This window comes from Nerophis ophidion, linkage group LG11, assembly GCF_033978795.1.
Source record: "Nerophis ophidion isolate RoL-2023_Sa linkage group LG11, RoL_Noph_v1.0, whole genome shotgun sequence".
Taxonomy (NCBI): domain Eukaryota; kingdom Metazoa; phylum Chordata; class Actinopteri; order Syngnathiformes; family Syngnathidae; genus Nerophis; species Nerophis ophidion.
Window position 1 is genome coordinate 57,222,405 of NC_084621.1, and position 27,974 is coordinate 57,250,378.

Consider the following 27,974-nt stretch of genomic DNA (forward strand, 5'->3'; position numbering starts at 1 on the left):
CGGGCACACACAAATAGAAATAATGTTTTAAATGCAATCATTGTCAGACCCAAACAATGTCATTTATCAAGGGAGCATTTGGGGCCATATAATAAGTTTCACATTATTAATACAATTTTTCATCCTCTGTCAAGTCGATCTGATTTATGGCACACATGTGATCTAAGGTGATCATTGAATTACAATTCTAGTAATAAAAGAGAGAATGGACCTGGTCCTTTACTTGCGCTCACTGGAGCTTACACAGACCCACACTTAACACACGTAAACACACACTTAATCCTGGATACACAGACTGTATGCAAGACAATATGCAAGCTACACCTTTAGCCACAACCTGTCTTATAGTTTGCACTGGTCACTTGTGGCAATTGCTACTATCAGTGCCCTAAACCAATTAGCAGACTACCTATTTTTTGGTAAGGAAGAAAATGCAAAAAATACAGTCTTCGATATTTATTTGCTTAAGGACAAAGCTCATTATTCGAACATATTTTGAGATATTTTAGGGTAAGTATTAGTTTCCTGTTTGGATGTGCACATTGTTCCAGGCTCTAATGATTTACCGCTTCATGTTGTTTGATGCACTGCACATTTTATGACGTGACTGTCATTCCGGTCACTGATTTGTCTCTAATCAAAATCCCCTTTCATACACTTCTTTTTCCAGACCCATGAAACATCACAATATGAGTCAGACGAACATCACAAATAGTGCGCATGTGATCCAATAAACAAATGAACAAATCTGAAAGTGAATTATTTGGTAATGATTAGATAATAAAGACAGACTCCTCTCATAACAGATAGAGCCGGTTTGAATAAGTATTTGCCCTATTAGCAGTCTTGTTTTTGCTTTATCAGATTAGCTTGTTCATCATACATCATCCTGTACTATTTACAACAAATGTAGGGGCAATAGTAATTGGACCAGAGGAAATTCTACTCCCAGTTAAAGATGGTAAACAGTAGATCCGAACCTCTATCCCCAAAGTTTCCACTCTATGACTTCCAAATCTCCAATTCACCTCAGGATTTACACAATTTACAATTTGTTTTCTCTGTGTTTGTCAAAGATAATTAGGTTTACACCCCATTTTCGTGCCCACCCCTCCTACCATCCTTCTTGTACACCTGAAAGCGTGGATTTGCAGCATAAAAACATAAATATTTCTATTGCACAGCAGCGCTGGCAGGTGACCCTAATGAAATTCTAGGAGTGTAATTTGATTTACGAGGTGCTAATGCAGTCTGATATTAGAGAGAAAAAGCCCCGATATGGCTGCCTTGTGCTGTATTTAAGGCCTATCAGGAGGCTGATAAAGAGCATCCAGTCCTCAGCTGCGACGCTGAGTTATTGTCGCAGATATTCATATTGATAGTAATTCTTCCTGACGCAATTTAATGCTTGCAATATATAAATATGGAGATAATGGTTAATTTAGGTAGCTGCACACATTGCAGGGCCTTAAATTAAGAATTGTCATAAATTATTGAACGGTGATCTATTTCTACCCTCTTTAAAGCGCTGTGTGAACCATGGCTAGATAGTGCGTCAGAGAGGACCAGGTAGCCCGTAAGGACCAGATGAGTCGCCCGCTGGCCTGTTCTAAAAAATAGCTCAAATAGCAGCACTTACCAGTGAGCTGCCTCTATTTTTTAAATTGTTTTTATTTACTAGCAAGCTGACGTAGCCACCACGCATGAGCATAGCAGACATCCAACGAATCGATGACTAAATTAATCGCCAACTATTTTAATAATCGATTAGTTGTTGCAGCCCTAGAAAGCTTACCTTTTTCATATTTGCACAGTAAGTATATATGATTAATGTTGTAAATACATCCATCCATTTTCTACTGCTTGTCCCTTGTGTGTGCGTGCGTGCGTGCGTGCGTGCGTGCGTGTGTACTTGGCCTACATATAGTTTACTGTGTGATGTTCCATCCATCCATCCATTTCCTACCGCTTATTCCCTTTCGGGGTCGCGGGGGGTGCTGGCGCCTATCTCAGCTACAATCGGGCGGAAGGCGGGGTACACCCTGGACAAGTCGCCACCTCATCACAGGCTGTGTGATGTTGCCTCTTCCTATTTAATATCAAGTTAATTTTAGTGTGGTGCTGGTTGATGCTTGCATTAGTAAAACCATACTTTCTGTGCTTTTGATGCTGCCTTATTGACATACATCCACATCAAAAGTAGCTTTCCACATTATCGCGTTGCTCGACATTTTTAATTCTAAGAGAGACAAAACTCAAATAGAATTTGAAAATTCAAGAAAATATTTTAAAGATTTGATCTTCACTTGTTTATATAAATTCATTTATTTTTTTTACTTTGCTTCTTATTACTTTCAGAAAGACAATTTTAGAGAAAAAATACAACCTTAAAAATGATTTTAGGATTTGTAAACACATATGCCTTTTTACCTTTTGAATTCCTTCCTCTTCTTTCCTGACAATTTAAATCAATGTTCAAGTTTTTTTTTTTTATTGTGAAGAATGATAAATACATTTTAATTTAATTCTTCATTTTAGCTTCTGTTTTTTTGACAAAGAATATTTGTGAAATATTTCTTCAAACTTATTATAATCAAAATTAAAAAAAAAATATTCTGGCAAATCTAGAAAATCTGTGGAATCAAATTTAAATCTTATTTCAAAGTGGATTTTAATCTATTAAAAACATGTCATAAAAATTTGAAAAAAATCTTAATCAGGAAAAATTACTAATGATGTTCCATAAATTATTTTTTTAATTTTTTCAAAAAGATTCAAATTAGCTAGTTGTTCTCTTTTTTCCGGTTGAATTTTGAATTTTAAAGAGTCGAAATTGAAGATTAACTATTTTTCAAAATTGAATTTAATTTTTTTTCCTGTTTAGTCCTCTTTGAAACCGTTCAATTAAGTGTTTTTTTTCATCATTTATTCTGTACAAAAAACCTTCCGTAAAAGGGAAAAAAATGTACGACGGAATGACGGACAGAAATACCCATTTTTTTATTTTATATATATATATATATATATATATATATATATATATATATATTCATTAAAGGTAAATTGAGCAAATTGGCTATTTCTGGCAATTTATTTAAGAGTGTATCAAACTGGTAGCCCTTCGCATTTATCAGTAGCCACGAGGTAGCTCTTGGTTTTAAAAAGGTTGGTGACCCTTGGTCTACACCAATACAGTATTGGTATCTCTGACTGTGAACGGAAAGGCTTTCGGCATATTTTATTGTTGTTGTACTTTAGTTTGTTGAAATGTCCAGTGAGTAATACAATGGTTGAAAAAAACCTTAATACTGTGTGAGTTTCTGGACATAATGTGTTGTTATGATTTAGGTCTGCATGTTTCAAAGTGTGTTTGGGACTCTTGAGCTATGGCTAATAATAAAAGCAGGCAATAACGGGGCCAGCGCAAAGGGATGTGGCCTTTGCACCTCACTGCCCATCCCCTAATTCCCCTCTGCCTTCTTACCACCTCATTTTCCTTGTGGCCTCTCTCCATCCCCTAAGTTATGGGCTGAATAACAGCACAACAATATTAAGATAACATTTCCTGATTGTTTGTCAAGACAGGAGGCTTCTTCACCCCGCTTTCATCACATCTACCGTGTTCATTAAATTGACAATTTGTATTTGCCCTACAGCAGGATAAACAGGAGCTTATCTGATGGGCTCGGCCTTTTATTATTTATTTCATTATCCCCCCCCCCCCCCCCCTCACTCCTCCCCCTTCTCTTGGGATAGAAGGCAAACATAAATCAGCTACAGCATCTCTGCTGTGTGCTGTTGTTTATATTGCAGTCATATGCAGCAGTCCTCTCACAGGAGGTTCATCTACAATACTCCAAAGACACATGTGGCCTCTTCATGATGGTTTTATTTATGTATTTATTTATTTGTTGAGTTTTCCTATGACATGCTGGCTGTATACTTTTAAATACCCCACGGTTAGGATAATTCTTGGACTGCAAAATAGATCATATATTTTACAGCAAAGGCTTTTCTCCAGTAGAAACTGTTGGATCGGGCTAGGGCAGGGATATTCCACTGGCAGCCCGGGGGCCAAATCGGCCCCAGGTATCACACCCTGTGTTCAGTTCAAAGCTTGTTAGACAAAGATTTTTGCAGCAAATTCCTGAAAAACACTAGAGTGTTTGTGAACTTATACCACTGTAAACACGAACAAACTTTGAACACTGTGGTCCAAACTTGTGTTTTACATAAATGAGGCGTTCCTCAAGACACCCCTTTAAGTCCACTCTCCCTTTCGTCAGTTACATTGTTTTTATTTTTTGGAATGTCATTTATGTAAGTTGTTGCTGAAGCTTGTTTACTTCAGATGCAGTCAGTCGTCATTTGTTGAACTGCTTCAGTTAAATAGTTTTCCTCAAGGTTCTGTTTTAAATCATAATTTTTCAGAATTTAGGATATTCAATTGGCAGCACGGTGGTAGCACGGTGGAGAGGGGTTACTGCGTCTGCCTCACAATACAAAGGTCCTGGGTTCAATCCTGCGCTTGGGATCTTTCTGTGTGGAGTTTGCATGTTTTCATGGTGACTGCGTGGGTTCGCTCAGGGTTCTCCGGTTTCCTCCCACCTCCAAAGACATGCACCTGGGGATAGGTTGATTGGCAAAACTAAATTGGCCCTAGGGTATGCATGTGAGTGTGAATGTTGTCTGTCTATCTGTGTTGGCCCTGTGATGAGGTGGCGACTTGTCCAATATATTCTCTGTCTTCTGCCCGGTTGCAGCTGAGATAGGCTCCAGCACCCGAAAAGGGATAAACGGTAGAAAATGGATGGATGGATGGATGGATGGAATTGGTGGTAGGGCTGCACGATTAATCGAAATCTAATCGACATCAAGGTTTTAATTCAGGGGTCAGGAACCTTTTTGGTGGAGAGAGCCAAGATAGCCAAATATTTAAAATGTATTTCTGTGAGAGCCATATAATATTTTTTAACACTGAATACAACTAAATGTGTGCATTTGTAAGTAATACCAACATTTTTAGAGTATAATTAGTCTCATATTCTTTTCAATAACATTGTTATTCTGAAGCTAACCAATAATAAATACAATTCTTCTTAATTCGACTTTTTGAACTGGTGGTGTAGGAAACGGATGGATGGATTAAAATGCATGAGAATGTTTTATATTTTCAATGTTGTTTTTAACACTTTAACACGTACCATGTATTGATTTACGTGGACCCCGACTTAAACAAATCTTATTCGGGTGTTACCATTTAGTGGTCAATTGTACGGAATATGTACTGTACTGTGCAATTTTCTAATAAAAGTTTCAATCAATCAATCAAAATTGTGATTTCCTGCGGAACTATTCATTACTTATCGTGTTAAGCAATGTCAGCTAAGATTTATCTGAGAGCCAGATGCAGTCATCAAAAGAGCCACATCTGGCTCGAGAGCCATAGGTTCCCTACCCCTGTTTTAATTAGTGCGCTTGATAACCGCAAGAGGCTAAATTCTTCTTGTTTGCCTCGTGCTGTCACCGGTATTTGAGTATAGAGCTGAAACGATTCCTCGAGTAATTCGATTACAAAATATATTCGAGGAATTTTCGCTGCCTCGAGGCTTCGTTAATAATTTTTACGGCATTTCGCCTCGTTTAGTAAACAGTAGTCAAAGCACACGTTTTGCACGGACTTCATAGGTATTGCACAGCGTGTTTACGTCACAGATAACGCACCCCAGCACTGCACAACACCACTCTTTTAAATACGCTTGAGTTTAGAATACTTTTTCACCGACAAGAGCCATAGCAAAACGAGGCAATTAAGAAGCGACAAAAGTTGTTTAAGGTGTGGGAACACTTCACACTAAGTGCTTGCTAGGTGTAGCTTGCATACCACTATAACACAAGTTCGATGCTGTAGCACCTGTCGAGAAAGCATCCAATTATCTGCCATGATTCAACACTTCTGTGTTTGGACACTACGTACTAACCCTGATTATTAGTGATAGTATACAAAATGTGGATTGTCACATGAATGCCTTCCATCCATCCATTTTCTCCATCTCTGGTTTGCAGAGGGTGCTGGAGCCTATCCCAGCTATTTTCGGGTGGAAGGAAAGTGAAGGGTTTACCCTGGACAAGTCGTCAGGGCCAACACAGATAGACAGACAACATTCACACTCACATTCACACACTAGGGCCAATTTAGTGTTGCCAATCAACCTGACAGGTGCATGTCATGTAACCTGTGACATTTATGCCCAAATAAATGCTTTTGATAATCTGTACATTTTGTATTGTACTTATAAGTGGGGACACACTTTCTGGGCACACATACAAATGCTGAAATAGTATCCCCTCCTAACTTTGTGTGATTAATGAAATGAGTTCAAATCCACAAGTTTTTTTGAAGATGATGTATATAAGTTGAGGAAAATTAGTAAATTTCATTAATACATATAATTTTACTGCTTATGAATTGTTTAGTTTTTTTCAGACAGGGTTGTTCTTTGCCGCTTTTAAGGCGGCGGCAGTAAGACTCGTTCTGAAAAAAAGCAGCTTGGACATAAACGTTTTTGATAACATTTTATAAAGACAACCAAGAACGCAATTTTTAAGATTTTAAATTACATGAGATGGAATTTACATAATAACAAGCTTACAGTGTTGATTCTCCTGGATCTAAGCACCACTTTTGATACAGTAGACATCACATTTTATTAAATAGACTTAAACATTTGATGGGACTCTCTGGTACTGTTTTTAACTGGTTCCGGTGGTATGTCTCAGACAGAAGTTTTTTATTTAATTATGGATTCATATTCCTCAGGAACCCATGAGATACGATCTGGGGTTCCTCAAGGCTCGATTTTAGGTCCCATTGTTTTTTGTATATTTATATGCTGCGTCTTGGGCATGTCATTAGGAGACCTGCATCAGTTTCCATAGTTACGCTGATGATACACAGTTGTACATTGCCACGTCTCCTGATGACACAGGACCAATAGATACCATTTTTAACTGCATTTTAGACATCAAGTCATGTATGGCAGTGAATTTTCTACAGCTCAACTAGGTCAAAACAGTGATTTTAGTTACAGGTGAGAGAAACTTTTACCAAAATTTTAAACTATATAAAATCTGAGCGTGATTTTTGAGTCCAAGCTGACTTTCATCCCACATATTAAAAACATTACAGAAATAGGTTTTATCATCTTAAGAACATAGCCAGTCTGCCCATTTCTCTCAGGCCAACATGAAGGGTCTAATGCATGCTTTTATTTCCTGTCGTTTAGACCAGTGGTTCTCAAATGGAGGTACGCGTACCCCTGGTGGTACTTGAAGGTATGCCAAGGGGTACGTGAGATTTTTTTTTAAATATTCTAAAAATAGCAGCAATTCAAAAATCCTTTATAAATATATTTATTGAATAGTACTTTAACAAAATATCAATGTTAGTTCATAAAGTCTGAAAAGAAATACAACAATGCAATATTCAGTGTTGACAGCTAGATTTTTTGTGGACATGTTCCATAAATATTGATGTTAAAGATTTATTTTTTTGTAAACAAAATGTTTAGAATTAAGTTCATGAATCCAGATGGATCTCTATTACAATCCCCAAAGAGGGCACTTTAGGTTCATGATTACTTCTATGTGTAGAAATCTTTATTTATAATTGAATCACTTGTTTATTTTCCAACAACTTTTTAGTTATTTTTATATCTATTTTTCCAAATAGTTCAAGAAAGATCACTACAAATGAGCAATATTTTGCACTGTTATTGAATAAATCAGAAACTGATGACATAGTGCTGTATTATACATCTTTAGCTCTTTTTCTCAACCAAAAATGCTTTTATCTGATTAGGGGATACTTGAATTAAAAAAAATGTCCACAGGGGGTACATCACTGAAAAAAGGTTGAGAACCACTGGTTTAGACTATTGTAATGCCTTGCTTTCTGGCCTTACCAAAAATAATTAGAACTCAACAGATATTACAAAACTCAGCTGCATGAATCACAGGGCGGGAGCACATTTTACCAGTTTTACAGTCCCTGTATTGGCTCCTTGTATGCTTCAGGGTCAAATTTAAAGTGTTCAAATGTCTTAATGGCCTTGCGCTTTCTTATCTATCTGACCTGCTTTTAACGTATCAACCCTCGCAGATCCTGAGATTCACTTGGCACTGGTATTTTATCTTTACCAAAAACTAAAACAAAGATCCACGGTGAGGCTGCATTTAGCCATTATGGCCCCCACCTATGCAACAGCCTGCCAGGAAGCCTCAGGACTTCAAAGACCGGTTGAAATAATAATAAAATAATGCCTAAAAACACATCTTTTAAATCAGGCTTTTTAATGATGAGATTTTATGTTGTTGTTTTTGTTTTCTATGTTAATTTTTAATATTACTATTGTTATTCTATTAATGTTACATTTTATTAACTTATTAATGCATTATTTGTATGATTTATATTTTATTTTTAAATATATTTTATCAAATGTTTTATACAAACTTTTTTAAATGGGGTTAACTTTAGTTATTCCCCAGTGTGAATGCCTCGAAGGTGGCATTTTCCCTAAAATTGTTAATGCCATTCCATTTTTTGTTTTAGTTCGTCTGTGTGTGTGTGTGTGTGTGTGTGTGTGTGTGTGTGTGTGTGTGTGCGTGTGCGTGTGCGCGTGCGTGTGCGTGTGTGTGTACTCTTTTTCAAAAAAAATTTTGAGAGCAATTTGTTTGCCACTTGCCCGTGTATAAAAAGTGCTATATAAATAAGCTTGATTTGATTTGAATATCATCCTGTAATTTGATATTGATATTATTGATTTCATCTTCTGATAGGTAAAAATGAACACAAATAGGATAATTTTGCAACTATGCTAGGCTCAACTCCACCTATTATTATGATGAACATTATGACATAATTTATTCAGAAAGTAGGAGTAACAACAAATGGATATATACTACTATTAACCACAACATGTGAAGTGAAATGAAGTGAATTATATCTATATAGCGCTTTTTCTCTAGTGACTCAAAGCGCTTTACATAGTTAAACCCAATATCTAATTTTTACATTTAAACCAGTGTGTGTGGCTCTGGGAGCAGGTGGGTAAAGTGTCTTGCCCAAGGACACAACGGCGGTGACTAGGATGGCGGAAGCAGGGATCGAACCTGCAACCCTCAAGTTGCTGGCATGGCCGCTCTACCAACCGAGCTATAACACTGTAAGTGTGTTTGTTTTATTTTCAAACAAAGACAAGAACCTGAAGTTTTTTTTTTTTTTTAAGTTATCATGCCATGATTTTACCAGTCGGGCCCACTTGGGAATAGATTTTCCTCCATATGGCCCCTGAGCTAAAATGAGTTTGACACCCTGATCTTCCTCTGTAAACGACGCTGGTTCTCCGGAATATAAAACATAGGATTTACAGTAAGGGAAAATTCCAGCCTCTTTCTCAGCTTTATAGAAATGTGGCCCCCAAAACAATTTTGTCTAACATCCCTGGGCTAGGGGCTTCTTCATTTGTTTAAATGTACAACGCACACCAGGGCACAAAATGTTTAATACTTGCATATCTCATTGACTAACAGAGGAAAGCAGTCTTCCCTGTCAGCTTAGCCCGGATTGTCTTGCTCGTGAAAAATAACAAAGCTAGCATCGGTGTTTAGGCAAGATAAATGTAATTTCTTCCTCATTTTTCACCCCATCTTCCAATCAAATTGGGTTTCCATTGATCCCTATTAAAGGACCATGATCTCTTTAGACACATATTTAGATCCAAACACAGTCAGCTACCATTTAAAGCTTACTCAGTCTTTCTCCCAATAACTTTGAGAGCTCGGGGCCAAATGATTTAATCTTCATTCAGCTAATTTAGTCTGGATTTGAGCTGCGGGCTTGTCGAAGTGCAGAGTGATGGAGTCTGAAAACAGGACGAAAGGAAAAGGATGAGAAGGGAAAACGGAAGGAAGATGTGAGGGAAACGGAGAAATAAAGATAGAGAGTGAAAGAGGGAGAGAGAGAAAGAGAGGAGGCAGTAGGGGGTTGAAGATGATGATCCATCCTGACCCTAGTGAATGCTGTCATGTTCCTCCCTCTAGGTAATCTCTCTCACTCACTCGCTATTTTGCATGTGAAAATGCTCTCCTGACAGTTGCATATCAGATAAAATTTCTCTCTTCCCTCCTCCCCTTTTCCCCTTCGCCAAATAAACAACAGCCTTCACTTTGAAGTTGTCTGTTTGTGTCAGATTGGCTTCAGGCGCGAGTCGGCCCTGCGCTCTTTTTTTCTTTCTTTGTGTTGCCATGACAGAGCAATGGAGGATTATTTCCGCTCACCAACTGGCCAACACCCTAAACACATAAAACCACTGAACATGCCATCAAAAATGAAATGAACATTGAACACACATGTGTGTTTAATCATTGATTTATGTGGTAATAGTTTGAAAGCAATCGAACTTCAAGCCCAGGGAAACAATGCCTGCGTCGGGATTCTTGCCATCTATACATTGTGTCCGTGTATCACATTTAAATCTTCATCAACAATTAAAAAGTACACTCCCCGCGACACAGAGAGGGACAAGCATTGTATTTTATTTTATTTTTTTAAACACACTAGTGGTTACTTTCACTTTCCAAACCAACTAGTGATTGCACACCTCCGCGCCTGACTACTCAGGGGCACTAATGAGTCTGTGGTAAAATACCTTGTCTTTTATTTTCTTTCTCTTTTTATTCCCGCTGGTAAAAGTAGTAAGTTACTCCTACTCAAAGATGTATATCACAATTAGGGCTGGTGTGGCCTGTGATGTCCTGACAGTACCTTATATCTGAACTGATGACAGGATCAAACCACAGTATATGATAATGAGTGACTGTATAGACATGGAAGCATACAGCTTTTAGAATGCACAGGCAACAGGCCCACCTGGGTCTTTGAATAAATCTGCACTGCATGTCAATCACATCGGCCCACTGCATGATCAAGGGGGAAGAAAAGGGAAGACATGTTCAGAGTGAGGTAGTTCTATGTTACAGTTTTATATATATATATATATATTAGGGGTGTAACAGTACGTGTATTGAATTGAACCGTTTCGGTTCGGCACGCGGGTGTACCGAAAGAGTTTGTAAGCAAAAGTCTTCACAAGGTGCTCTGTTTTCTGCCTCTGTGTCAGCACCCAGCCTTGACCCACTCACACAACCATGTGATTGGTTACATACAAAGCCAATCAGCAGTGCGTATTCTGAGCGATGTAGTCAATGCTTCAGCGTCGAGCAGATATGTGTTTAGCATGGGAGCATTACACAGCGTACTCTCCCCAAATGATAAAAAACACCTTCCAGTCACAACAACTATTGCTAACATCATTATGAGCCCGTTGTCCTTCTAGCTCACTTGCGGTTCTGGCTTGAGGTATAGGCTAATTAGCTTTTAGCGTAACGTTAGCTCACTTTGCTGTGTGTGTGTGTGTGTGTGTGTGTGTGTGTGTGTGTGTGTGTTAGGGGCAGCAAAGCCCTGTCTGTCTGTTTTTTCATTGAACTCCATGGTGTTCAGGGATGAATTGTCTCTCCTATTGCTATTGTACTATTTTTTCAGCAATAGTTACATTAATCATTAGTAATGTAGCAGCCTAGTTTTGAATGGCAGGGTCCCTGCTGTCACATGTTGATAAAAATACAACATTTACATAATAAAAGTCAACTAGGGACGGCGTGGCGCAGTGGGGAGAGTGGCCGTGCGCAACCCGAGCGTCCCTGGTTCAATTCCCACCTAGTACCAACCTCGTCACGTCCGTTGTGTCCTGAGCAAGACACTTCACCCTTGCTCCTGATGGGTGCTGGTTGGCGCCTTGCATGGCAGCTCCCTCCATCAGTGTGTGAATGTGTGTGTGAATGGGTAAATGTGGAAGTAGTGTCAAAGCGCTTTGAGTACCTTGAAGGTAGAAAAGTGCTATACAAGTACAACCCATTTATCATTTATTTATAACTACAGGCTTCCCAAATGCTGTAAAAAAAAAGCATGATGAGTTGACTTGAAACTGTTTAATGTTGCACTTTTTATATGTAGAAGAAATGTTTTGTCATTTTATTTAATCAAAGCAACAACTTGAGGCAGTTTAATGTGGATTAATGTGGGCAGAATGATTATAGTGTTCCCAATGTTAAAAGGATAAAGCCGTTGTTTACAAATTTGGTAAATAAATAACCCAAAAAAATGTATATTTGGTTGTTTTCTTACTTTACCGAAAAGGAACCGAACCGTGACCTCTAAACCGAGGTACGTACTGAACTGAAATTTTTGTGTACAGTTACACCCCTAATAAATATATATATATATATATATATATATATATATATATGTGTATATGTGTGTGTGTGTGTGTAAAAATATATATACTACCACCACCATGCTTGACGGTAGGCCACATAACTTTCCTTCAGAAGGTCTTATCTTTGTCCATGTGATGTTAGATGAAACAAAAATTGAGCTGTTTGGCCACAATACCCAGCAATATGTTTGGAGGAGAAAGGTGAGGCCTTTAATCCCACATACACCATGTTTACCATCATGCATGGTGTTGGTAGTATTATGCTCTGGGCCTGTTTTGCTGCCAATGGAACTGGCGCTTTACAGAGAGTAAATGGGACAATGAAAAAGGAGGATTACCTCCCAAATTCTTCAGGACAACCTAAAATCATCAGCCCTGAGGTTTGGTCTTGGGCGCAGTTGGGAGTTCCAACAGGACAATGACCCCAAACACACGTCAAAAGTGGTAAAGAAATGGCTAAATCAGGCTAGAATTAAGGTTTGAGAATGGCCTCCCAAAGACCTGACTTAAACGCGTGGACAATGCTGAAGAAACAAGCCCATGTCAGAAAACCAACAAATTTAGCAGAACTGCACCAATTTTGTCAACAATTCCACCAAAAACTTGTGGATGGCTACCAAAAGCACCGTATTGCAGTGAAACTTACCTAGGGACATGTAACCAACTATTAGCATTGCTGTATGTATACTTTTGACCGAGCAGATTCGGTCACATTTTCAGTAGACCCATGATAAATTCATTAAAGAACCAAACTTCATGTTTTTTGTGACCAACAAGTATGTGCTCCAATCACTTTATCACAAAAAAAAAAGAGTTGTAGAAATTATTGGAAACTCAAGACAGCCATGAAATCATGTTATTTACAAGTGTATGTAAACTTTTGACCATAACTGTATATAACACAGCATAGGGGCAGCGTGGGGCAGTGGAAGAGTGGTATTGTGCAACCCGAGCGTCCCTGGTTCAATCCCCACCTAGTACCGACCTCGTCACGTCCGTTGTGTCCTTGAGCAAGACACTTCACCCTTGCTCCTAATGGGTGCTGGTTAGCGCCTTGCATGGCAGCTCCCTCCATCAGTGTGTTAATGTGTGTGTGAATGGGTAAATGTGGAAGTATTGTCAAAGCGCTTGAGTACCTTGAAGGTAAAAAAGCGATATACAAGTACAACCCATTTATCATTTATAGATGCAATTCTAAACCGGAATGCTAACATCACAACTAATGTTAATAGCTGCGACTTTGACCAAGTTTCTCTCGAACAACTGATGCTCATGGTTTCAGCACATGGACGCCCTGTTCTAACAAAGTATTTCCACGTCTTGGCCATGTTTTAGTCGTCGGGCAACCGCCATAGCAATGATGGTTGGAGATCCTCCAGATTACTGTAATCTACAATAGAACACAGTCAAGGCTACTATTGGGTGAAATGAGTGTAAAGCTGATTACATGGGTGGTATTTCATGTGCAGAGGGCTTGAATAATGTTAAACAAATTCAGCAGGTCATAAACATGCTCTATCTATGAAAATATATGATTTATTCAAAATAACTCTACTTTCCATAAATTTAAGAAGGTCAAGCCTGAAACCGGGCAGCACGGTGGAGGAGACGTTAGTGCATCTGCCTCACAATACGAAGGTCTTGGTAGTCCTGAGTTCAATCCCGGGCTCTGGATCTTTCTGTGTGGAGTTTGCTTGTTCTCCCCGTGACTGCGTTGGTTCCCTCCGGGTACTCCGGCTTCCTCCCACCTCCAAAGACATGCACCTGGGGATTGGTTGATTGGCAACACTAAATGTGCCCTAGTGTGTGAATGATGTCTATCTGTATTGACCCTGGGATGAGGTGGCGACTTGTCCAGTGTGTACACCACCTATCGCCCAGATGCAGCTGAGATAGGCGCAAGCGACCCCCCGCGACCCCAAAAGGGACAAGCGGTAGGAAATGGATGGATGGAAGACTGGAACAATTTGGTCACCGTGAACAAGGGACGACTGTATATTTGTCACAATTACAATTTAAAAACGTTATAAAAATTGCATTTCTCTTTGAATGAAATAATTAGCTTTTATGGCTGTAAATCATGACTGTCACGCAAACATACCTACACGTATCATGAGCAAACATTTACAAAAGCAGTTCCAGACAAACAACAATTTGCAGTTATGGCTGACACACTGTACACTCACCATACAAAACAAGAGAAAACATCCACCAAAAACAAATCGACATTGACAGAACTAAAGATTGAAAAGCTGTAGTAAATATTTACTTTTTTTTAAACAATGGAGAGATCTTCAAGAAGGAAAGGATTTAAAAATAGATGCCATGCTGGTTGCTTTATTCCTGTTGAAGAAAATGAAAAATACTAACAGTGAATGAAATTATGTAACACTGCTTTACAACGTCACATTTTAGTGTTTACTTGTATGTGTGTGTTTATCAGTGGGGTATGTAGGTGACATGGTTAGACTTGGAAGAGGTCGAGCTATATTGTTTAAGTTAAGTTAAAGGCCTACTGAAACCAACTACCACCGACCACGCAGTCTGATAGTTTATATATCAATGATGAAATATTAACATTGCAACACATGCCAATGCAGCCTTTTTAGTTTACTAAATTTCAATTTTAAATTCCGCACAAAGTATCCTGTTGAAAAAGTCGCAGTATGATGACGCATGCGCGTGACGTCACGGGTTGTAGCGGACATTTTGTTCCAGCCCTATCCAAGCTCTTAAGTTGTCTGGTTTAATCGCATAATCACACAGTATTCTGGACATCTGTGTTGCTGAATCTTTTGCAATTTGTTCAATTAATAATGGAGACGTCAAAGAAGAAAGATGTTGGTGGGAAGCGGTGTAACACAAACACAGCCGGTGTTTCCTTATTTACATTCCCGAAGGTGAAGCTTTACTATGGAACAGAGCGGTCAAGCGAATATGGTTCTCTACCACATGTCAACCGGCAGGTTTCGGTGAAAAAATAAGTCGGCTCTTACCGTAGACATGAGCGGAGCTTGCGTCATTCCTCGTGCACCTGTCAAAGAGGCAGCTGCAGATTCTCTTGCCTCCTCCCACCGGCCACCCTCGAACGTGGGATGCTTCCACCGTGGAGGAGGGGGGAAAAAAACACAGCCCGGCCCGACCGGCTGCCTTCGCTTCGCCTAGTCGAGAAACGTGGCTTCCCTCAGAGACACTGGCGGTCACCACACCCGTGGCCACACCCCTCCGACTATATAATCTCACTAAAACACTAGTAGCACAATAAGCACATAAGGGATTTTCCAGAATTCCATCCATCCATTTTCTATCGCTTATTCCCTTTAGGGGTCGCGGGGCGCGCTGGTGCCTATCTCAGGATTTTCCAGAATTATCCTAGTAAATGTGTCTAATAACATCTGAATCGCTCCCACTGCCCTGTCTTTTATTTGTTATTGTATTTTTTATTTTTTTAGTCCTTCACTCTCACTATCTTCATCCACGAATCTTTCATCCTCGAATCTTTCATCCTCGCTCAAATGAGTGTGGAAATTGTCGCTTTCTCGGTCCGAATCGCTCTCGCTGCTGGTGGCCATGATTGTAAACAATGTGAGGATGTGAGGAGCTCCACAACCCTTGATGTCACGCGCACATCGTCTGCTATTTCCGGTACAGGCAAGGCTTTTTTATTAGCGACCAAAAGTTGAGAACTTTATCGTGGATCTTCTCTACTAAATCGTTTCAGCAAAAATATGGCAATATCGCAAAATGATCAAGTATGACACATAGAATGGACCTGCTATCCCCGTGTAAATAAGAAAAACTTATTTCAGTAGGCCTTTAAGTTAAAGTACCAATGGTTGTCACACACACGCTAGGTTTGGTGAACCGTGTCCTCTGCATTTGACCCATCCCCTTGTTCACCCCCTGGGAGGCGAGGGGAGCAGTGGGCAGCAGTGGTGGTCACGCTCGACCTTATTTTTTGGGGTGATTTAACCCCCAATTCCAACCCTTGATGCTGAGTGCCAAGCAGGGAGGTAACGGGTCCCATTTTTATAGTTTTGCGGCCTATATGAATGCTTACTCACTCTCGGAGGCCACCTGGCTGCCACAAACTGCACCTTCAAGCATACATGCTTCAAATCCAAGTACCTTGTGTTTCTCTGGAAAACGTGTGGTTTGCCAATTGTACGTAAAGCACTTTGTTTTTTCATAGTGTTCACCAAGTTATAAAATAAGATGATACAAAATACAAAAAAAAAAAATGTATAAAATGTTTAGTAATTTAAATCCGCATTTGTGTATGTCAAGTATTAGAGTACTCAGGTGACAGGGGATGCAAAACCAAAACAATACTGAAATAAACTGCAACAAAAACAGTGCAATTAACAGTGCAATACATTTTCATAACATGGTCACTACTGCCTAGTTTCTCTTGTTATATTCTTATGTTTACTGTTGTATCTTTATTCTTATTGTTGCTTTTTATTTTTATTCTTATTGTAATATTTTTTTTTAATTTTGTTTCCATTTATCCCCCTCTTATTTACTTTTTACTTTTTAAATTGGATCTCAATTCTGTACACTGCTCCTGGAATTTAAATTTTCAAGAGGGAACTCTCCTGAAGGAATCAATAAAGTTATATCTATCTATCTATCTATCTATCTATCTATCTATCTATCTATCTATCTATCTATATATCTATCCATCCATCTATCTATCCATCCATCCAAGTATGCACATGCATAAGCACACATGTATTCAAAAGTCAATTTGCTGAACCTATGTCCCTTTCTCGCACTCAATTTTCCTCCCCTCTATCTTCTACCTTCAGTGGGTTTTGCATGGCGCCTGGCGGTTTAGAGGCTGCGTGCATATACATGGGCAAGACGGTGGATCATGACGGGATCTGACACGCGGGGACAAGATCAAAGTGCTCCATCTGATCCCATAAAAAACAGACGCAAACCCTTTCAAAACCCCCCACTGTTTGTTTAACGCTGCCAGGGCACACCGCTCCATCCTCTGCTCTGTGTTCCCTCTCGTTTTTCCTCCATCCCAGCATGCGTGCCCACGTCGAGGCCTGCCTGCCTGCCTGACTTTGCGATTAGGCTGCATGATAAACAATGGCCCGTTTAGCTCATAAAGCACGAGTGTTGCACATAATGCTTACAATAAAAGATAGCATCTCTTCACTCATCTTATTTACCTCTCCCATGGTGGCATGGGCAACGAGCTGTTCTATAAATACCGCAGGGAGTAAAATACAGATGCAAATGCACATCTATTGGTCAAATTATGTTTCTTCTAAGTCACACGCTAAGAAAAATAAAGCAGTTTAATGTGCATTTGATGTTGCAGGCGCCATTTTACAGCCTCTCGTTCCCTTGTCGAAAGGAGGCTTAAAATGTCTCCAGCACAACATCTATATCCAACTCAAAGTCATCTTTATGGAACATATAGATTGATATTGTAGCCAGGACACATTTTACTCTTTCCCACCACACACACACACACACACACACACCTTTAATTCCAGGCGTTTTCTCTCTTTACATCCCTCCCCTATTACACTGTTGTCCCCCTTCTTCCAGTAAGGAAGATGTATGAGTTTGAATTATTGATTCAGACACATGCTACATGCTGCGTGGAGTCATTATTTGTTCAGGTGAGTGTCATGCTGCTCGCTATGTAACCGATACCATGGGGCTCAAGCGACACAATCAGGACTTAAAGACAGCCACCCTCCCTAAAATAACATGATCCACGCTACAAGACAAATGCCCCCCAAAACCTGAGTTCATTTGTTTATGACTCTCTCATTAGTCATGCTACACTTGAATTATAGAGGGTGGCAAAGATTAATTCCAGGACAGGCTTTTCTATTGTATTCACTTGCTCTGTTTTTCTTGAAGCTTAATTAGACCTTATATGGAAAAAAGCGCAATTATCCTGAGAAACAGACAGATATATGCAATATAATGCAGTGAAGTTGTACTCCACTGTTAAGTACAACTTTAATTGTAAGTACAGTCGTGGTCAAAACATTTACATACACTTGTAAAGAACATACCATGAATTGATTAACGTGGACCCCGACTTAAACAAGTTGAAAAACTTATTCGGGTGTTACCATTTAATGGTCAATTGTACGGAATATGTACTGAACTGTGCAATCTACTAATAAAAGTATCAATCAATCAATCAAGAGTAATGTCATGGCTGTCTTGAGTTTCCAATTATTTCTACAACTCTTATTTTTGTGTGATAGAGTGATTGGAGCACATACTTGTTGCTCACAAAAAAAAAAATCATGAAGTTTGGTTCTTTTATGAGTTTATTATGGGTGTACTCAAAGTGTGGGTCAAAAGTATACATATGGCAATGTTCATATTTGGTTACATGTCCCTTGGCAAGTTTTACAGCAATTTTGGTAGCCATCCACAAGCTTCTGGTTGAGTTTTTGACCACTCCTCTTGACAAAATTGGTGCAGTTCAGCTAAATGTGTTGGTTTTCTTACATGGACTTGTTTCTTCAGTATTGTCCACACGTTTAAGTCAGGACTTTGGGAAGGCCATTCTAAAACCTTAATTCTAGCCTGATTTAGTCATTCCATTACCACTTTTGATGTGTGTTTTGGGTCATTGTCCTGTTGGAACACCCAACTGCGCCCAAGACCCAAATTCCGGGCTGATGATTTTAGGTTATCCTTAAGAATTTGGAGGCAATCCTCCTCTTTCATTGTCCCATTTAAAGCACCAGTTCCGTTGGCAGCTAAGCAGACCTACTGAAAATGTGGCCAAATCTGCTGGGTTAAAAGTGTACATACGGAATATAATCACCATTTCCGTTGACAGCAAAACAGGTCTAGAGCATAATACTACCACCACCATGCTTGACGGTAGGCATGGTGTTCCTGGGATTGAAGGCTTCACCTTTTCTCATCTAAACATATTGCTTGGTATTGTGGCCAAACAGCATGATTTTTGTTTCATCTGACCACAGAACTCCAGGAGGTCTTATCTTTGTCCATGTGATGTCAGATGAAACAAAAACCATCACCAACAAAAACAAATATCAAAAGAAAGTAGAGTTTATTCATATTAATATTAGTAATGTATAGATTTATATAGGGCTTTTTTCTAGTGATTTAAAGTGCGTGACTGAGATTTTTAGATTGACAGATCCCTTTGCTGCATTGCCAACAACAAGGATGTTCCTGTCTGCTTAATTAGAATGAGGGGAGAATTGGAAAACAACAAATAATGCAACGTTGAAAGACATTTTCCAAACAAGCACTAAGAATTTTATTGTGCCATACGTATAAAAAGGCTTCCGCAATCCCACCGCACTTTTTTGTCTCTTGCAGTCTGAATGTTTTGCTAGTGCGTATATGTAGTGTAATAATTGTCAAAAAAAAGTGTTTGGCACAAGGAAATGGATCATTGCATCATGAGCACACTTTTGCTGGAGTGAGATTAATATGTTGTATCAAAATTAAATGAGATGCTGATGTTACAGATGACAATTTATAAATAAGTACTGTATTTAAAGGCTGTTCCAATAAGAACATATATGCAACAGGACCTTCATGAGAGAAGTTGTGGGTAAAATGTTGATAACTGTTCATTTAACCCTGGCTAAGTGGTTGGGGATGCTGGACAGCTGAACTTTATTCTCCCCGCAGACCCCTCTGCCTATTTTGTGTGTGTGTGTGCGTGTGTGTGCGTGTGTGTGCGTGTCTGTGCGTGTGTGTGTGTGTGTGTGTGTGTACTATAACAGAATTTCTGTAGTCCTCTGGGCCCTGGTGCAAAGCAGAGAATAAATGGTGGAGGTGGCAGGCCAGGACAGAAAAATCAATGCCTGCTTATACAGACATGACACGCCAGCAGCCAACGCGCACTGTGCGTGCACGTGTGTCTGTGTTTGTGTGTTTGTCAGTGTAGATATACAGCGCACAATCAAATGGCCCTGTGCTTTGTGACTATGAGTGTGACTACCCAGCAAACTCCATTTCCTTTTTCATGGCGAAGATTTTCCAATATTTTATGTCCAGACTGGGATCAGTAAATAACATTGTTTTTTTTCTCCCGCTCTTGTTTCGTTTCCCCTCCCTTTCTTTGGCCTTCTCTACCTTCTACACTCTGCAGGAAGTTCGATTGCAAGTTGTGTGAGCGCTCCTTTAGTGAAAAATGGGCCCTAAACAACCACCTGAAACTTCACAGTGGCGAGAAACCGTATAAGTGTTCCTGGCCGTCCTGTCACTATGCCTTCCTGAACCTGTCAGCCATGAAGGACCATTATCGGACACACACTGGTGAGAAAGCTACTCTATTTACTTGTAGCTAAAATTCTTGGCATCTTGTTCTGTTATGTCAGCACATAAACAAACACACACATATATATTAGGGCTGTGGGGAAAAATCGATTCAAATACGAATCGCGATTCTCAAGTTGTGCAATTCAGAATCGATTCTCTTTTTTTTTTAAATAGATTTTTGTATTGTTTTATTTTTTTTTGATCAATCCAACAAAACAATACACAACAATACCATAACAATGCAATCCAATTCCAAAACCAAACCTGACCCAGCAACACTCAGAACTGCAATAAACAGAGCAATTGAAAGGACACATAAACACGACACAGAACAAACCAAAAAAAGTGAAACAAAAACTAATATTATCAACAACAGTATCAATACTAGTTATAATTTCAGCTTAGCACTGATTAAAAATCCCTCATTGACATTATCATTAGACATTTATCAAAAAAAAACAAAAGTGTCACAGTGGCTTACACTTGCATCGCATCTCATAAGCTTGACAACACAATGTGTCCAATGTTTTCACAAAGATATGATAAGTCCTATTTTTGGTTCGTTCAATTGTTTGAACAAATTTACATTATTGCAATCAGTTGATAAAACATTGTCCTTAACAATTATAAAAGCTTTTTTTTTTTAAATCGATTACTCTGCTAGCATGTCAGCAGACTAGGGTAGATCCTGCTGAAATCCTACGTATTGAATGAATACAGAATCGTTTTGAATCGGAAAAATATCGTTTTTGAATCGAGAATCGCGTTGAATCGAAAAAATCGATATACAATCGAATCGCGACCCCAAGAATCGATATTGAATCGAATCGTGGGACACCCAAAGATTATATATATATACAAACCCCGTTTCCATATGAGTTGGGAAATTGTGTTAGATGTAAATATAAACGGAATACAAGGATTTGCGAATCCTTTTCAACACATATTCAATTGAATGCACTACAAAGACAAGATATTTGATGTTCAAACTCATGAACTTTATTTTTTTTTGCAAATAATAATTAACTTAGAATTTTATGGCTGCAGCATGTGCCAAATTAGTTGGGAAAGGGCATGTTCGCAACTGTGTTACATCACCTTTTCTTTTAACAACACTCAATAAATGTTTGGGAACTGAGGAAACTAATAGTTGAAGCTTTGAAAGTGGAATTCTTTCCCATTCTTGTTTCATGTAGAGCTTCAGTCGTTCAACAGTCCGGGGTTTCCGCTGTCGTATTTTACGCTTTATAATGCGCCACACATTTTCGATGGGAGACAGGTCTGGACTGCAGGCGGGCCAGGAAAGTACCCGCACTCTTTTACTACGAAGCCACGCTGCTGTAACACGTGGCTTGGCATTGTTTTGCTGAAATAAGCAGGGGTGTCCATGATAATGTTGCTTGGATGACAACATATGTTGCTCCAAAACCTGTAAGGACCATTCAGCATTAATGGTGCCTTCACAGATGTGTAAGTTACCCATGCCTTGGGCACTAATACACCCCCATACCATCACAGATGCTGGCTTTTGAACTTTGCGCCTATAACAATCCGGATGGTTATTTGCCTCGTTGTTCCGGATGACACCACGTCCACAGTTTCAAAATATAATTTGAAATGTGAACTCGTCAGACCACAGAACACTTTTCCGCTTTGCATCAGTCCATCTTAGATGAGCTCGGGCCCAACGAAGCCGGCGGTGTTTCTGGGTGTTTTTGATAAATGGCTTTTGCTTTGCGTAGTAGAGTTTTAACTTGCACTTACAGATGCAGCGACTAACTGTAGTTACTGACAGTGGTTTTATGAAGTGTTCCTGAGCCCATGTGGTGATATCATTGACACACTGATGTCGGTCTTTGATGCAGTATCGCCTGAGAGATCAAAGATCCGTAATATTGTCGCTTACGTGCAGTGATTTCTCCAAATTCTCTGAACCTTTTGATGATTTTACAGACCGTAGATGGTAAAATCGCTAAATTCCTTGCAAAAGCTCGATGAGAAATGTTGTTCTAAAACTGTTTGACAATTTGCTCACAAAGTGGTGATACTCACCCCATCCTTGTTTGTGAATTACTTAGCATTTCATGAAAGCTGCTTTTATATCCAATCATGGCACCCACCTGTTCCCAATTAGCCTGCACACCTGTAAGATGTTCCAAATAAGTGTTTGATGAGCATTCCTCAACTTTATCAGTATTTATTTCCACCTTTCCCAACTTCTTTGTCATGTGTTGCTGGCATCAAATTCTAAAGTTAGAGATTATTAGCACAAAAAAAAAATGTTTATCAGTTTGAACGTCAAATATGTTGTCTTTGTAGCATATTCAACCGAATATGGGTTGGAAAGGATTTGCAAATCATTGTATTTTGTCTATATTTACATCTAAAATAATTTAAAAAACTCATATGGAAACGGGGTTTGTATGAAAAAATTATTGGATCAAACAAAATGTACTTTCTGATACATCTATAGATGTGCAAACTGAATGCACAAGAACTTTATGTGTTAACTGTGAAAATCTCACACTGATAATGAATCTTCACAGCTTTGTTTGGAAAAAACATAGACACATTTTTGGCTGATTATATCCATGACTTTGCCATCTGTACTCATTTTCAGCACCCAGAAACAGTTGAGCAGTATTTCTTGGTCCCAAAGAGACTAAAGTCTCTCAATTCCGCCGCTTTCTAAAGTATATAATTTATTAAACCACTTTGAATGAAAAGTGCTGGAGGAAATAATATACATTCAGCTGGTCAACAGCTATGTGTTCTTTAACCCATTTCCATTTATCTTCTTTCAACAGCTATAAATACTTAAGAAATAATTGCTATACTACCTCATTTAAAAACTAAACATGCCTTGATAAAAGGTTAAGTGACTTTGAAGTAGACTGACACCAATATTATTTATTCAGTTCAGTTTCAGTTTATGTCGACTCATGTAATGCAGCACATATTTCCAGTTATTTCATAACAGCATGTCCGAAAAGGGGTAGAAAGAAGCAGAACTTATTTAATCATACCCCTTTTCAGTGGCCTATTGGTTAGAGTGTCTGCCCTCAGATCGGTATAAGTTCAAACCCCGGCCGAGTCTTACCAAAGACTATAAAAATGGGACCCATTACCTCTCTGCTTGGCACTCAGCATCAAGGGTTGAAATTGGGGATTAAATCACCAAAAATGATTCTCGGGCACGGCCACTGCTGCTGCCCACTGCTCCCCTCACCTCCCAGGGTGTGTTCAAGGGGATGGGTCTAATCGAGAGGACACATTTCACCACACATCGGTGTGTGTGTGACAATCATTGTTACTTTATTTTTTACTTTAACTTAATCATAGCAATTGTATCCAATTTCCTTGTTACCTGTTTGTAACAGAAGAGTAAAAACATACATAAATAAATATACCTTAAGTAAGTAAACAACTATTAAATACATATATAATAATTCTATTTTTAAAAGTTCAAGATGTTCATCATAATTGTTCTTCTTTGTACTTTGTGAACAGTTGTGGTTTGAACAGTCTCTTAAACTGAATCATATTGGTGCTTTGTTTGATTTCCTTGTTTAATCAATTCCATAATTTAATTCCACATACGGATATGCTAAAGGTCTTAATTGTTGTACGTGTACACAAATACATACATTTGAGTACATACTGGATTTAAATTGATAATTTTTTTCTTTTTGTTTTTCTCTCAACAATTTCAACTTTTTTGTCGACCTAATGAATTGTTCTCTGTGGAAGCAAAGTCAGGTTGTTCCTTATATACAGTGGTACCTCAGGATACCAGTTTATTTACAGTGGGGCAAAAAGTATTTAGTCAGCCACCGGTTGTGCAAGTTTTCTCACTTAAAATGATGACAGAGGTCTGTAATTTTCATCATAGGTACACTTCAACTGTGAGAGACAGAATGTGAAAAAAAAATACAGGAATTCACTTTGCAGAAATTGTAAAGAATTTATTTGTAAATTATGGTGGAAAATAAGTATTTGGTCAACCATTCAAAGCTCTCACTGATGGAAAGAGGTTTTGGCTCAAAATCTCACGATACATGGCCCCATTCATTCTTTCCTTAACACGGATCGATCGTCCTGTCACTTTAGCAGAAAAACTGCCCCGAAGCATGATGTTTCCACCCCCATGCTTCACAGTAGGTTTGGTGTTCTTGGGATGCAACTCAGTATTCTTTTTCCTCCAAACACGACAAAGTCGAGTTTATATCGAAATGGATACATGGATGATACAGCAGAGGCTTGGGAGAATGTCATGTGGTCGGATGAAACCAAAATATAACTTTTTGGTAGCGGTGGCGGCAGCGATGACCAAAAAGAACGCGGCGTTGGAATATAATAACAACTCTTTATGTACATATTTATATAATATATAACTACAAGCTCCATTCACAGACAGAGTCCCATTGCTTTTATGAGCGGTAGAGCGAGTCAAAAGCCGGAAAAAAATAAAAAGTTTTATTTTTATTATTTTTTTTTTATTATTTATTTATTTTAATCTGTGGCGGCCGTAATTCTTTCGTGGCGGGCCGCCACAAATAAATGAATGTGTGGGAAACCCTGCATGGTGTATCATAAAAATTATACAATATACTTTTGAATATCAATACGCTCTCTTGGTATGTCGGTGGGTATGCATTTAATTAAGTAAGGTGTGCCATGCAAATAGGACACAATGAAGTGCCCTCAGACGCCATCTTGGAGATCTCTCATATTGTTGCTGTCGTCTTCTTGCTCCACAGCAATTTTGTGGATTATTACTTCACTTTTTCCCTTTTTTGAGTGGATTAATCTTGGCCTGTGGTGTACTGGAATGCAGGGATCAACGCCAGGAGGATGTTAGAGGTGGTTGTGCGGTAGCTTTGGCCCGTGAGTAAAGCTGAGGTTTCCACTTCAAACTGACACTAAACTCTCCCGCATTGCATTGCCTTGGTAATCGTGCATGACTTTGCGTAGGGAATACTGTGTTACAAACTTTTGGCTGGTGTACAGGGTTATTTTGTGTGAAAGCCTATCCCTTTATAGACGTTTCCTATTATCAGGTTATACACTGTCTCTTATTGTGAATAGGTGTGGTGTCATAATTACGTCACGTTTACCTGGATAAAAAATACAGATAGCCGTATCAATTTTTGAAAATCCCAAGACTCCTCCAGGACCGACTCAGTGCTCTGAAATTAACATGTCGGTGTCAGCATAAAAGGGTACAAGTTTGATAAACTTACAAGTATAACAACGATTTACAGAACAAAAAAGATCAATTAAGAACTACATTTTGGCCATAACAGTGAACCTATGATTTCTGAATGGAAATACAAACTATACTTCTATATTTTAGGTTTCTTCTAGCACAGGTATTCAGCACACCACATCAAGCCTGCCAAAGCTATTCATTTGGGCCACCGAACATCATCCAAATAAGCTTGTTGAACCTAGGATTTTTGGAAGGTGCACATAGGCTACACGGGATGATGATGGTGTCGCCTAAGCAAGCTACGCGACGTAAGATTATACACTAGGCTTAACTTACCGCCTATCATGTTAGCACTATTATTTGTTCAGTTGATATCAATGCCTTTTCATTTAGATGGGCATGACGAGAAACAGAATCTTGCCTCTGTGGTGGGGAGCTCCTGCTAGAGTAATGTGTGTGGTCTATTTGCTACAGTAGACACTTCTAATTTTCGGTTTAATTGTAGTCAGACAATAAGTTTAATGATGTTTTCCTCCAACTTAATTTTCTCTCAGTCATTGTACAGGTGAAACTCGAAAAATGAGAATATCATGGACAAGTCCATTCATGTAAGCAAGTGACTTCAAATGTGAAAGTAATATGTGGTATTAACTCATTACATGAGGGCAGCACGATGGGAGAGGGTTTAGTGCATCTGCCTCACAATACGAAGGTCCTGAGTCGTCCTGGGTTCAATCCCGGGCTCGGGATCTTTCTGTGTGGAGTTTGCATGTTCTCCCCGTGACTGCGTGGGTTCCCACCGGATACTCCGGCTTCCTCCCACCTCCAAAGACATGCACCTGGGGATAGGTTGATTGGCAACACTAAATTGAGTAAAAGTAAATGATAAATGGGTTGTACTTGTATAGCGCTTTTCTACCTTCAAGGTACTCAAAGCGCTTTGACACTACTTCCACATTTACCCATTCACACACACATTCACACACTGAGGGAGGGAGCTGCCATGCAAGGCGCCAACCAGCAACCATCAGGAGCAAGGGTGAAGTGTCTTGCTCAGGACACAACGGACGTGACGGGGTTGGTTCTAGGTGGGATTTGAACCAGTGACCCTCGGGTTGCGCACGGCCACTCTTCCACTGCGCCACGCCGTCCTTTACTACCGTTTTGATGATCTTGGCTTACACTTTTTGAAACCCCACATTTTCTGAGATTTTCAATTCAGGGTTTACATAAACTGTGAGCCAAAATGATCAGAATTATAATTAATAAGGTTTGATATATCTCACTTTTTCATGTAATACGTTAATATCACGTTAATAAATATTAGATAACTGTGTAATTTGTACATGATTTATTTTGTTAAATTCAAAAGAAGAACATTTATTTAATACATTTATTTTTTTAAGTACCGTATTTTTTGGAGTATAAGTCACTCCGGAGTATAAGTCGCACCTGCCGAAAATGCAAAATAAAGTAGAACAAAAAAAGATATGTAAGTCGCACTGGAGTATAAGTCACATTTTTGGGAAAAATTTGTTTGATAAAACCCAACACCAAGAATTTACATTTGAAAGGCAATTTAAAATATATAAAGAATAGTGAACAAAACGCATAAATAACCAACTGAGAAGGTGCCTGGTATGTTGATGTAACATATTATGGTAAGAGTCATTTAAATAAATATAACATATAGAACATGCTATGCGTTTACCAAACAATCTGTCATTCCTAATCGATAAATTCCATAAGATCTTATACGTCTCGTCTCTTACGTGAATGAGCTAAATAATAATATTTGATATTTTACGGTAATATGTTAATCATTTCACACATAAGTCGCTCCTGAGTATAAGTCGCACCCCTGGCCAAACTATGAAACAGACTGCGACTTATAGTCCGAAAAATACGGTATCCTTTTTTCTTCTATGCTACATATGTGACCTTTCTGTAGGCTTTCTAATGTCAAGGTGCTTCTAAACTCAACTAAATTGAGGCTAATCCACCTTTTTTAAATATTTTTTTTCCAAATAAGAATCTAAAAGAGAACTTTTAGGGACCAAATTGTTAGACAGAATCGAAAGTCGAATTGGAACTAGAAAAGTCTTATCAATTCGCAACCCTACTAGGGT

The 27,974-nt window shown here is 38.9% G+C and overlaps 1 protein-coding gene across 1 annotated transcript in view; it reads left to right on the plus strand.

Moving 5' to 3' along the window:
* znf407 (zinc finger protein 407) overlaps window positions 1-27,974 on the plus strand; it is a 302,639-nt gene that overhangs the window by 147,803 nt on the left and 126,862 nt on the right. Inside the window, exon 6 of the mRNA XM_061916333.1 lies at window positions 20,464-20,630. Within this exon, the coding sequence (XP_061772317.1) occupies window positions 20,464-20,630 (167 nt within the window). The remainder of the gene's footprint in view (window positions 1-20,463; window positions 20,631-27,974) is intronic.